Below are 14,094 nucleotides of genomic sequence, written 5' to 3'. Positions count from 1 at the left end.
GACTGCCACTGTGGCTTTTCTGTTTTCGGCAGACAAACTCACTCAATTAAGTAACCCCCAAAACTACCAATATAGTTCATTTTAGAATAATAAGAAGCATGACTAACTTTAATAATAGTGTACATGGTAATGACCCTGAGTCTTTCAGATGGACTAAATTGTGTTCAGAAGAGGATATACTTTTTAAGACTTCCATCAAAAAGATTTAAATTTTTTAAAATATTGGATACTTGAAGGGAAAACAGAAAATTCATTTAAATTGGGAATGAATTTGTAAGGAAACGTTAATGTGCTTTCCTGATCTCTAAGTTATTTTTACTGAAGCATATTTAATGTGATTGGCTGACAATGATGATAAACTGGTATTGGTATAAACTTTGCAGGCTTTTATTTGCAGTAATTCTAATTACTTATTTGTAGTCACGTATTCAGAACACTTAACTGTCCAGTCTAAGTTAGGTGGTAGATGGGGCAGGTTAACCAAAATGGTTAAGTGTTTTGACCAAGATCACACAACCATAAGTGGTGACTACTCTCCACCATCTCACAGAGCCATATCCTGTAAAAAATACAGGCATACTTTTCTATTGCGCTTCACAGGTATTGCGCTTTTTTGTTTTTGTTTTTACCAACTGAAGGCAAGACCCTCCACCAACAAAATGATTAGGACTTGCTATATTGCGACACTTGCTTTATTGCGTTATTTCTGAGGTGTGCTTGTATTACTAGTATACTATACTATTGGTACCATCTGATCGACAGTCACAAAGTACCTTCTGGGCGGGGTCCTTCAGCAGGGGCCCTCTGACTGTTCCTCCAGCTGCAAAGTCTGCAGCTGCCTGAGGAGTTAAGCTCTTGTGTACATCTCGTTGAGTCCTAGAGTTGGAATGACTTGGTAGCCCCCCACCTCAGGGTGTCATTGGTGTCTCCCCTGTTCTGAGGGAAGGAGATTATTGCCATTCTCGCACAGCAGGAGGAAACTCTTCCTGTTGCCCTTCCAGATGTTGCCTTTTAAAAACATTTTCCTGAAGGACAATATATAGAAAGAAAAATACACATATCATAGGAGTACTCAATGAGTTTTTTTCTAGTTGCTTTTCTTCTTTTTGTTAGAATTTTGCCCCATTGCCATCGTGTCCTTTAAAGTTCTCCATCCCCTACACCTGTGATAATATTTCTGTAATAATATTTTTTCGTGGTTTACTCACAATTCCATGATCAGTTTCAAGTTTGAGGTAGGCATTTTCCAAGACATGCCCATCTAACGCGTGGTCTAACGTAGACCGTTCAGATATCCATGGAACCGCTAAAGAAAAGTGCTCTCTTGCTAGTTGTGAACATAAAACACAGTCTAATCTTTCGCTTATTAAAGTTTTAACAACAAATTTCACTAATAGTTTCTTGATTTCATTTTGTTCGGTATTTAGACATGTGTCAGCAACTTTTCACCACTTAGTCCTAAAATCTCCCTGAGCCAGGAACAGAGAAACTAAAATGGAGACTTGCTTTTGGTGCTTTGTGCTTTATGTTCATTATCTAATATCTCACAACAATCCTTTGAAATACTGATATTCAGCTGCAATTTACTGACGAAGAAACCAAGTTCAGAAAGTTTCATTTGCCTTAGATTCTGTAAATAGTAAATGTCAGAGTGAGAAGTAGAATGTAGGTTTTTCAGATTCCACAATCTGTGCTCTTTCCAATAAAACCCTACTGCTTCAGGGGCCAGAGGAGGATGGGGAAGTAGGAGGCTGGTTTAGGTTAGCTAGGGTAAGCCTTCCTATAAGGCACCTCATGGCAGGGAGATAATGTCACAGGTTGAAGAAAACAAGAGTTATCTTGGAGATATTATCAAACAACGTCTGTTCAGCACAGTTATTAAGCTGCCCTCAGTGCTCTGCCGTGTTACTTAAAGAGTCAGATAATAGGCTCCTGAAGAAATGTGATCCAGAGAGAGAGAGAGAGAGATTGAGATATTATACAAAACTCCAGAGCATTGGAGCACTCCAGCTGTGTGGGCTTAGTAAGACCCAGACATCCAGAAACACTGAGCCGCTCTTGCAAACTCTTGGCTGTCTAGCCAGGAATTGCCTTTAGCCTGTTTTGAACCTTGTATGGTCTTTTCCTGCTGCCCCCACTATCCAGGTTAAACTCTAAGAATTGTCCTGGCTGACTTATAAAGTGTGAAAGGGCTTCTTTAATGTAGAATGTCTTCCTGTGTATTATTATAAAATGGTTATTGAAGGTCTAAGACAATGCCACAGTTGGGGTTTGACTAAAGACATAATACCGCCTTGCACTGACAAAGCCCTACAGTTTACAATGTCATTTCACATCTATTTTCTTACATAGAGGCCAGGAATCAGGAATGGCTTGTCATTCTATTTTTCAATGTGTATGAAATGTGAAATTATTGATCTCAGTTCATCCATACCCCAGGAAAGGGGTAGAGGGTTCCTGCATTATTATTTGCAGAATTAAAAAGTCTAGCTAATTGGTCGTGCTGAGAAACCATATTAAAACTATAATTTCTCAAAGTATTTCTACACCAAGATTTGTAATGTAATGTGCCTGAATTTTTGTCAGTGTTAATTATTTAACAGGAGTACCCAGATCTAAAACAAAAGTATATATTGACTAACTGGAGTTAATAACGTGACCAAAATTTAATTTTTTGAAAAAACATTTATTTTCAATATTTCTTCTTTAGAAGATAAAAATTATTTGTGAGTGATCACTTAAAAAGTATGAAGGATGTTGTCACTAAAAATTGAGAGTAGAACAGCCTTATGCTTAATTAGATAAAGATTCACTTATTGAAGCAAAAGTATATAGGCATTTAGAAGCAGTTTTGGCTTCAGTGTTCACTCTCTTTACAACATGAGTAACATCTGGTTAATTTCAGAATGTAAAAACGGCTTTTTTCAAAATGACCATTCTAATTCCTTCTTTCTCTTTGTCTGTCTAGTGAGAACTCAACAGAGGCAATAGCAGTAGATTCTAACAATCAGTCGAAGTCCCCCCTGGAGAAGTTTATGGTCAAATTGTGCACTCATCATCAGAAGCAGTTCATTCGTGTTCTGAACGATCTGTACACCGAATCTCAGCCAGACACCGAGGACCTGCAATCTTCTGATTCTGGAGCAATGGATGCATCCACTTGCAATGCTGGCTGTGCCCAGCTAGGCACCAGACATAAGGAAAATGATGCTCTGTGTCTCGATATGAAGTCTCCTCATTCTGTAGATTTGATAGACTCATCAGGCTCTCACAGTCCTCTACCCTTGGCAGAAAAGGCCCTGAAGGAGTCTCCTCCTGAGACGAACTCTATAGATGGAAGAGAGAATGCCTTGACTAATGTACAGAAAGATTCGTCTGAACTTCCAACCACTAAACCTAATTCTGGGAGTTCAACGGATAGTTCCACTCTGGGATACCTTAGTACATCTAATTCTTCCCCGTTCAACCTCCATCACACCTCTAAGAGTGTGGAGGGGCAAACCACTGGACAGGAGCAAGACACAAATGTGAAAGCATGTGAGGGTGGTAAAGACCATCTGCAGAGTTCAGCTTTAGTAGAAAGTCTAGTTGCAGGAAAATCAGCAACTGAGACTAGTGAGGAGAACAGCACCTGTATTGTTTCTCAAAGACATTCATTCAGAGCTTTATCAGAAGAGGCTTGGGACTCGGGATTTACAGGGAATTCATCTAGAACTGCTGACAAAGAGAATACTTTACAGTGTAGCTCCAGAATGCCTTTACGCCAGGATTTAGAGGCAAGTGAACAAGATTCAAGGCCAAAGCAAGAGAACCATCTTCACTCACTAGGAAGAAATAAGGTGGGTTACCATTTGCATCCCAGCGATAAGGGCCAGTATGATCATTCCAAAGATGGTTGGTTAGTTCCCAGCCCCATGCCAGCTGTGCACAAAGCATCCAATGGACACTCTCGAACCAAGATGTTATCAGCCTCCATCAAGACAGCTCGGAAGAGTAAAAGGGCATCAGGGCTGAGGATAAATGATTATGATAACCAGTGTGATGTCGTTTATATCAGTCAGCCAATAACAGAATGCCACTTTGAGAATCAGAGGTCAATGTTGTCTTCTCGGAAAACAGCCAGAAAAAGTACTCGAGGATACTTTTTCAATGGTGATTGTTGTGAGCTGCCAACTGTTCGCACACTGGCCAGAAACTTACACTCCCAAGAAAAACCAAGCTGCTCGACACTGGCATCAGAGGCAGTGGTCACTCCCAAGCAGACCCTCATCATTTCAGCCCCAAAACCTACAGTGGATGTGCAGCTTCCCAGAGAGGACAATGCTGAAGAGCCTAGTGAAGAAATAACCACCCCTAAGGAAGGAGACAGCGATGCTTCATCTGAGAAGAAATCTCAAGAGCCTGAGGTTTGCCCCACAGTGAACCAACCCAATGCAACCAGCTCCCCGAGGTCAGAGGAAACAACAGCCTCCAGCTTGGCATGCCCTCTCCCAGCTCACCTTCCGGAAGAGGACATGCCCGAAGGCAGCTCCATGGTCGTAGCTCCCACAGCAAGTGGGATAGCTTCCCCTGAACGAGACCAACACCCAGCTGAACTGCCTGATGCAAAGGAGACGAGTGAACCTGAAGACTGTCCCCTGGTTCCCTCTACTGAGAGCTTTTCTGAGGGAGACAGAGAAGATGTTGTGACTGGGCCTAGTTCTTCTCCTAAAACAGTCAGAAGGGCAGAAAGTCCTCTGTGCTCAGAAAATCAAAGTGCCCCCCTAAGCTTGGAGCCTCCCTCAAGCCTGGGAAAGGCGGAGGATGAACAAAGCATCAGTACTGAGGCCGAGACTGAAGATGCCCAGGAGCTGGATTCTGACCCGCTCCTGAAGGAAAGCAGCACTTCGACTAAGAAAAACCCCAGTGACATCGAGGAAAGTAAGGCAGCAAGTAGTACAGGAAAATTAGAGGAAGAAGGTGATGATAGAAAACATTCTCCAGAGAAAGATATGTGCGAACAAACCATTGACTCACCTGAAGAGAACTCGGACAAGAAGAAAAAGGGTAAAAAATGCCCTGAGGCCTCAGATAGGTGCCTAAGAAGTCAACTTTCAGATTCTTCCTCTGCCGATAAGGACCTAAGAAATCAAAGTTCAGATTCTTCCTCTGCTTGCCCTGAGGTCAAGGTTTCTAAAAATCCTGGTGCAAAATGTTCTAAAAAAGAAGAGTACCCTGATGAAACAACACCTGAGGACTTGCTGACCGAGGATCTCCATCCAAAAGCTCTGGATGACACCGAAAACCCATATGTCAATGAAAATCCCTCTGAGAAGGATGCTGAGCAGGAGGGTGAAGAAGGTGGGATCATCACTAGGCAGACTTTTAAAAACATGCTGGCCAAAGAGGCCAAAAGAGAAGAAGAAGGAGATATTTTTCCCAACAGTGATCCTATTACCACAGTTGGCCAGCCCCTGCCTGGAGAGAAACTGGAAATCTATGTCCAGTCTAAGTTAGGTGAGGAAAATGCCCATGACCTCTTAGAAAGTGTTCCATGTCCTTTCCCAGAGCAGTCAGAAGAGAAGCCAGGACCTGTTCCTGCACACGACATGGAGGAGGTTGTGAATGAGATGGACAGTGCAAACGCCCAGCATAAAGGTGATGATCATGAGGAGCCATCCATTGTGCTCGCGTTGTCAAGTAGTGGAAGTGATGATGATGCTGGGCCCTCAAAATGGGTACCAAGGCTCACGAGACAGACGTCTTCGAACTACAACCTAAGACATGCTCATTCTCTGGACTCCTTGGATACCACAAAAGTGACTTCAGAAAAGGAAGCAGCACAAGAAAACCTAATACCCAAGGACAATGAAGTTTCAGAGAGTGGAGATCCCGTAGATGAGGATGATGGGGAAGCAGTGGTCGATGACCAGCCAAAGTTTATGGAATGGTGTGCTGAGGAGGAAAACCAAGAGCTCATTGCCAACTTCAATGCCCAATACATGAAAGTTCAGAAAGGCTGGATCCAGCTGGAGAAAGAAGGCCAGCCAACACCAAGAGCAAGGAACAGGTCGGATAAGCTGAAGGAGATTTGGAAAAGCAAGAAAAGGTCACGGAAATGTAAGGGTCCATTGGAAGCTCAAAAATTTTCTCCTGTTCAGATGCTGTTCATGACAAACTTTAAATTGTCTAATGTTTGTAAATGGTTCTTAGAGACAACTGAAACCCGGTCTCTGGTTATCGTGAAGAAGCTCAATACTCGTCTTCCGGGGGACACACCTCCTGTCAAGCATCCTCTTCAGAAGTTCTCACCTTCCAGCCTGTACCCCAGTTCACTGCAGGCTGAACGCTTGAAAAAACACTTGAAGAAATTTCCCGGAGCTACTCCTGCTAAGAACAACTGGAAAATGCAGAAGCTCTGGGCCAAATTTCGCGAGAATCCTGACCAAGTGGAGTCAGAGAATGGCAGTGACATCAACCGTGGCCCCAGTTCTGAAGACAGAAAAGAGGAAGTCAAGGAAGGTAGAAATAGCCATCCTTCTACAAGCTCACCGACTCCAGCCAGTACCCGGATCCTTAGAAAGTATTCCAATATTCGAGGAAAGCTCAGAGCTCAGCAGCGCTTGATCAAGATCGAGAAAAAGGAAAGCCCTTTTGGTCTGGCTATGGAAGGTAAACAGAGTTGTAAAAGTGTGTGCATCCACCCTCTGATGTCCCCCAGGCATGCCCTGCAAGTGGATGCCTACGGGTTTCCCATTAAACCCAAGAGTGCTGATGGAACAAAGGGAAGGAAAGGGAAGCAGATGTCTGAAATCTTGCTGAAAGCGGAAGTTCAGAATAAACGCAAGAGGACCGAAGGTGGCAGCACTCAGGACAGGAAGGACAAGGGACCGGTGATGAAAGCCAGCAAAGAAAAGCATATCGATGGAGCCACCAAAACCCTTGCTGCCAAGAAGCCAGCTGCAAGGGACAGAGTCAGCCAACTGCCCAAAAAGACATCTTTGAAAGAAAATAAAGTGAAGATCCCTAAAAAGTCCTCTGGGAAGAGCTGCCCTCCCTTCAGGAAAGAAAAAGAGAACACAAACAAAAGACCTACCCAGTCCCCCGCCTCAGAGACAGGGACTAAACCTGCAAAGCAAAAGGGGGCAAGTGAATCCTCTTCCAGGCCACAGAAAGCCACCAACAGAAAGCAGAACAGTGGAAAGGCTGGGGCCAGACCCTTGATGAAAACCCCGGAGAACAGAGCAGCCCAGAGAAAGCGAAAGCTGAAGGCAAAGCTGGACTCTTCCCACAGCAAACGGCGGCGGCTGGATGCAAAGTGATCCCAGGGCCAGGAGCCAAGAGTAAAACTGTTCCATAGAAGGAACCCTTTATTTTGCATTAACTAAATCCGCTTTTATAAGCTTATCAAGCCTTTCAAACCTGCAGTGAATGGAGGACACCACAATTTAAGATGTCAGAAAATGCACCTCAGATGGAGAAGGAAACTTGCAGTCTTTCTCCGAGGCTGAGTAAGGGAAGTTATATATTATATTCTGGTTGTTCCTTGGGTTTTAAACTTGGAACCAAGCAGTTGTAGTTTTTAAAAGTACAGTGCCTTATTTATCCCTTTTGTGTTTAAAATTTACAAAAGCTAAAAAGCTGATCTATGTGATAAAGGCTTGTATTTTATACTTGATGCACAAGCACTTGTACTGTAGCCGAGAAGACCACCGTCATGCACATAAAGTAGCTTTCCAGCAGCTCCCTGCAGTCCGTACGTGAGCAGACGCTCCTCTCTACAAACCCCAGCAGTGAACTTCCCTCTCTGTCTGGTTTGTCTGTTTAAATGATATTTGAAAGCTAAACCAAATCATTTTTATGGTATGTGGAGAATGCAGAGGGCATTTATAATTGCTGTAAAAGATTAATATTTCTGTTACCCCTTTTTTAAAAAATCATTCATTGTAGGTCACTCCTCCTACCTTTGATCTTTGTCATTTGAAAAAAAAAAGGATTCTAAATTATGTGCCCATGAGACAAAAGGTGTGTTACCAGTTATTGATTTTGGTTTATGACCTCTAAAAATTATTTGCAGTACTTGTCCTTACCATCCTTTTCATTTTGGGCCTTGAGCTTGCTAGCACTCTAACAAAGTCCCCCCACCCCTACTCCCCACCCCCGCTAATAGCTGTGATTTGCCAATTAGGATGAGAGTGACTATGCTAATTTTCTTTTTACCCTGAGTACTTCCATATTCAAAAAGAGCCAAAATGTTATTTCCAGTAGTAGAAAAGTTTAAGAGTGTGTGTGTGCATGTGCATTTGGGTACATTTGCCTCTGGCTATTGGCCACCAATGCCTCCTAACCCCAGTTCCACAGTAAATTCTCTCTTCCCCATGCACTGTGCTAGGGGATTCGTGAACTGGGAGCCAAGGGTTTCTGTGAACATCCTGCAAACCTTTCTGGCATCAGGCTCAGAAAGGTCAAAAGAGCACGGAGTTATGTAGAGGCCACAGCAGACTTGCAGTTGGAGGAAACAGCTCCAGTATCTCATAGTGGCCCCACATGGCCTGCACCTCGAGCTAATGTTCATGTGGAAGTACAAGCTTAGAATGGGGTCCATTCTGATTGGTTAGCACCGTACTCATAGTTCATGCTTGTAGTATCACTCCTGCCTTTGCCATGTCAGGCTCAAAAGTGAGAGCTGCAGTATTTGTAATTGATGATGTTTGCCTTTCCCGGGTGAAGCCTCACATGGGTGCATTGGCTTTACCTTGGTGCCTATAACATTGCTCCATTATAACACCGTGTACTCAGCATTTCCATTGGGCCATTCTACAAAAAGGCTTAGTTGTTAAAGCCTCAACCAGTTTCTCAAACATGCTCTATCACCAACACAGGCTTATAAGGACAGCTGCTGCTCTGTCCTTTCTATTAAAAATTGTTCCATTTAGATTGTTTCAGACCAATTTAGATAAATCCAGATGGACTTTTTCATGCTTTAGTTTGTTTAGATCATGATAAAACAGGCCTTCTATCCAGTCTGTAAAAGGCTTGCTGTATATGTACAATGAAAACTTCTGATGATTGAATAGGCCTGGAAAAAGCATTTGATTCATGGGAAATTGAGAGTTGTATTGAATTTCATAGATAGTGAAGCCTATCTTCAGTGAAGCCGTGATTTTTTTTTTCCTAATGTCTCCTCTATCCCATAAGTCTCATTTTTTTTAAAAATATATCTTTGACTATGGCCATTGAAGAGCTACCTATGTTAATGAAACTGCTGAGTGTGTATGTTGGCAACCCTTTCTCAGCATTAAGTTGCACAAAAGCATTAATATGTTTTGAGTAAGTTCATTTAATCTTTAAAAAGTGGTTTTAAAGTTTAAAAAAGTCTTTATGTAGAGTCGTCACTGGATATTGTTTTTGTGGTGACTTATAGCTGAGGTTTGCCGATGTCAGGTGTGCGGATTCCTGTACATGTGTTCAAGGTGCCCCCTTAGCTGCACATAGACGACCTTGGAAGGGTGCTTGCATTATGTTAGAGAGAGGTGTGAGGCAGTAGGTGGGTGGAACTATTCCAGTTCCAGATTTATAATTCATTCCATTACTTTTCTACGTTCTTTTTCTTTTGTAAAAGTACACTTCAAGATAATAGCCTTTTCTCGCATTCTAAAAAGCATTTGAGAAAAGTTATCATTGTGTGTGTATGTATTTATTTATACACTTAATGCTATGGATCATCTTTAAAATCAACTTACACTTTATAGTAGTGACTACACTTAAATAGACTGGGATTCTGCATAATTATGAGATTAAAAGTTTAGAATTATTTTTGTATTTGTTGAATCTTGTTTTTGCTGATTCAGTTAATTTTGCTAATAGAAAAGAGAAAGAAAGAAAGAAAGAAAGAAAGAAAGAAAGAAAGAAAGAAAGAAAGAAAGAGAAAGAAAAAGATTCGAGGGCTGTCTCTGGAAGGTCTTTTTACGCTTAAAGCCGATTCTGTCCCCCAGACACCTCCAAGCCCAGGCTTTGATATTGACTCCCCCTCTCTTGCAAAGACCTCCTTCTCATAGCCATCGCCACAGTATGGCTTGCCACCAGATGCAAAGGCAGTCTGTCCCACATTCTGGATTCCAAATCAGAAAGAAATTCTGCTTCTGGGCCTGTGCTCAGTGAAGTGATTGTCCTAATGGAGCTCAAGTGGATGCCCAGAGACCACTGATAGTATCTCTTAGCTTTTGGAGAAGCTGGGAGATGCCTGGGAAGCATCACTGACGCTCCACCCAGAGCTGGGTCCTCTTCTGCAGACCCATCTTCTGTCCCGTGCGGCTCCCTGGGTCTGGGAGGACGCCATGAGCCCCACCCCTGGCACTTCCTCAGACATGTAGCGCAGCAGGAAGGCCATGATCCTTGGTTCTGCTCTTGAGGTTTCCTACATAGGAATGTTATTAGCATCTATTAGTCTGCAATTGCTGGCCCCTTCCATCCCTTAGGTAGCCAGTTCTGTTGTGTCTGTATTTCATTAAAGACTTCTACACAAGCCTTACCTTAAAAAAAATAATCTTGAGCTGTGGCTTCCATGCCTCATTGTTGCTGAGGTGGCATAGATAGAGAGGTGCAGTTAGTCATCCCTTCACATATGCGGTACTTTTCATGTAATCCTCTACACATCACACACTCGGCAGGTGAATCTCTCCCTGTTCAGACAGGTCATCAGTAAAACACTTCAGACAGTTACTTTGAATTGAAGTTTGGTCTCTGTCCTGCCTTGTGATGGATTCTGTGGTGAGGGCGGGAGTTGTCACTCATTAGGGGCAACGTTCCTGTTGATGAGTGGAGCTAAGAGCCTGGTAGGAAAGGACTGCTATGTGATGCAGGCTGGCGAGGCTCTGGTGTCACCATCAACAGGCTGGTGTTGTCATCGTCCCTGGCACTGGGCTGGCATTTCCCAAGATGCTGGCCCAGGAGCCACACACAGTCCTTTTGGTTTTAAGACTCTCTGTTGGCTTAGAAACAATTTATCAAGAGTCTGCAGATTTTGGGCTTGTTCCTCTTTTGTAAATAAAAGTTTATTGGAACAAAGCTACGCCCATTTGTGTATGGGTTGTCTGCAACTGCATTCCAGTGAGTTGAGGAGCTGCAACAGAGACCATGTGGCCTACACAGCCTAAAATATTTACTATCTGGACCTTTAAGAAAAAGTTTGCTGACCTTGCTTGAGAAAATAATCCTTTTTCAGGAACAAACCTTCCCTGATGTATCTTCTCCTTTCTTCTGCCTCTTTCCCTCTCTGTCCTCTTCTTTCCTGCTCCTCCTTGTCTTACCTCAACTTTATTCTTCCTTTATATTTTTTAATTTCTTCTTGCAACGAAAGAGGTTACTTCATTGCTTTAGCACATTGAATACCATCTCCTGAAACTTGAGCTACCGTAGCCTCCTGTCTTCCTTCTTAGACTCAACCATCACAGTAACCAAAACGAGTCGGCCTATAGGGTCAGCCTGTGAGCAAATAGGAATTCAGAGTTCTAAAATTATGAGGCCTGGGCCTCTCATTTCACTTTTTTTTCCCCCCAATCCTCATCCCAGGATGTCCTTTCCATTGATCCTTAGAGAGAAAGTGGAAGGCAGGGAGGAGGTGGTTATATAGAGAAACATCGATCTCACATCAACTGATTGCCTTTCGCACGCACCCAACCTGGGCCAGGGATCAAACATGCAATCGAGGTATGGGCCCTTGACCAGGACTTGAACCTGCAGTCCTTCGGTCTTGTGGGCTGATGCTCTAACCACTGAATAAACCGGCCAGGGCTCATTTCCCTATCATAGACCTGACGCCAGCCTCACTTCTTGTTTATTTTTAAAGTAAGTCAAGATTCTATTTCTTTCCAAAATAGTTGAGACTGCATTAGTTGGGTGTTCAGTTTTCTAAACCTCACATTCATATGGAAAAAGTCTTCACAGAGGGGAAACAAAGTCTAATCGCAAACCCAAAGCATTGTTGATTGTGTAATATTTTGTGCCAGCTTCTAGGAAAATAAAACTACTGGCACTGATTTTTCCCCCCAATCCCATACTCTTCTTTCAAAATAATTTTATTAAAGATAAGCCAACAAATAAAAAATGTAAGTATGAAATCATGTTTCTTATGTCCATCACATTGGCAAGGCAGTACTCGCCTCCCAGTGTTAGTACTCTTCCCTGTGCATGTCCTCAGGGGGAAAAATAAAAAGATTATTGTATTTAAAACAGCAGAATTGGGAAGCCTTTGAGATAGCTATTAATATAATTCATCCCTTGAGCTGGCTAGGCTCAGTAGTTGAGCGTCAACCTATGAACCAGGAAGTCATGGTTAGATTCCTGGTCTGGGCACATGCCCGGGTTTTGGGCTCGATCCCCATTGTGGGGCGTGTGGGAGGCAGCTGATCAATGATTCTCTCTCATCATTAATGTTTCTCTCTCTCCCTCTCCCTCCCTCTATGAAATCAATAAAAATATATTTAAAATATATATAATTCTTCCCTTGAGACATCAAAACGTACTACTCTGTTCTACAGTAGATGGATGGAAAACTTTGAAGGTCTGACTTCTTTAAAAATAATAAATCATACTCAGGTCGAAACCCAGAACTCTGATGCTACTCCAGGCTCAGAGCTTTGTCAGGCTGTGCTGGGGACTGGGAACCACCATGGGCACTTGGCAGAGGGTATCCTTGCTCATGCTTTTGTCCTTGGAATTGAGCTGAAGTTGGTCTGGTCCATTACCATCCCTCTGTCTGATCCTCCTTTTCTCAGAGCTAGTGGTTGACGCTCTGGATTTCAGAGCCATCCTTTGCTCCATCCTTCCATTACATTTGTCAGCTGAGCACAATGACAGGCTCTCTTGCCTTTCTGGGGCCATTCCATTTAACACAAGGAATGCAGTAGGCGAGCCACGTGAAAGTGTAGGCTTCCCATGAAAAGAAACAACTAGACACTCATGGTTGTATAATATGCCAGAGATTGGAGGAATGCATTTTGCTTTTTTTTTTTTAATGGTTATTTAAAATATATATTAATGCCCTAGCCAGTTTGGCTCAGTGGATAGAACATTGGCCTGTGGGCCAAAGGGTCCCGGGTTCGGTTCCAGGCAAGGGCACATACTTTGGTTGCAGGCTCCTCCCCGGCCTGGGCCTTGGTTGGGGCACATTCAGGAGACAACCAATCAATGTGTTTCTCTCACACCGATGTTTCTCTCGTCTTTCCCTCTCTCTTCCACTCTCAAAAAAAAAAAAAAAAATCAATGGAAAAATATCCTCAGCTGAGTATTAACCAAAAAACAAACAACAACAACAAAATACAATATATATTAATACTATATATATATATATTAATAACAGAGACCATATGGGCCCCGACACCCTAAAATATAAAATATTTACTACCTGGCCCTTTACAAAAAGGTTTTATGACCTTTGCAATATGTCGCTCAAGATCAGATTGTGTGGCCAGTTAGGTACACCTTACTTTTTTCATGTAGTCCAGCACTGCAACATCTCTTTCCTTTTGAATTTTAGGGTATCTTGTGAGTTTATCTTCACACATGGCTGCTATTTCACATTATCCCCAAGTAATGTTTGTGTATGAAAGAACAAGAAGCCCTGGCCCATGTGGTTCAATAGGTTGGGCATCATCCCGTGCACCAAGAGGTGGCCGGTTCGATTTCCGGTCAGGGCACGTTCCTGGGTTGCAGGCTTCATCCCCACTAGGGGGTGTGTAGAAGGCAGCCGATCACTGTTCCACTCTCCCAGTGGTGTTTCTCTTTCTCCCTGTCCCTTCCGCTCTCTAAAAATCAGTTTAAAACATTTTTTTAAAGAACAAGAAAATACCCCCTTTTGTTGATGGACTGTTCACTGAATCGTAGACATACAGCCTTATCTACAAGGATACGTAGTTAAAGTACAAAGTCTTAAACTGAAAGCACCACGGTCTTTGTCATGTGTGAGTCGGGCGAACTGGACTCCGGAGAGGCATTTCTCTGTGGCAGGGCTCAACACAAAAAGGGTTCCCAATGAACCTAGAGCGAGAGCGGTGCCGCCCCAGCAAGCACAGGGCGTGTCCATTCTACCCCGTGGAGCCCTCTTCCTGGGCAGTA

General features: G+C 43.0%; 1 protein-coding gene across 1 annotated transcript in view; it reads left to right on the top strand.

The window, feature by feature from the left end:
• Positions 1-9,840, top strand: part of LCOR (ligand dependent nuclear receptor corepressor) — a 120,437-nt gene extending 110,597 nt beyond the window's left edge. The window contains exon 7 of the mRNA XM_080687638.1: positions 2,969-9,840. Coding sequence (XP_080543764.1) covers positions 2,969-7,301 — 4,333 coding nt within the window. The 3' untranslated portion in view covers positions 7,302-9,840. The remainder of the gene's footprint in view (positions 1-2,968) is intronic.
• The last annotated feature ends 4,254 nt before the right edge of the window (positions 9,841-14,094 follow it).

Source organism: Plecotus auritus (assembly GCF_963455305.1).
Source record: "Plecotus auritus genome assembly, chromosome: 9".
Classification (NCBI taxonomy): domain Eukaryota; kingdom Metazoa; phylum Chordata; class Mammalia; order Chiroptera; family Vespertilionidae; genus Plecotus; species Plecotus auritus.
Note: the sequence above shows the minus strand (reverse complement) of the source record. Positions and strands in the feature narration are given on the sequence as shown.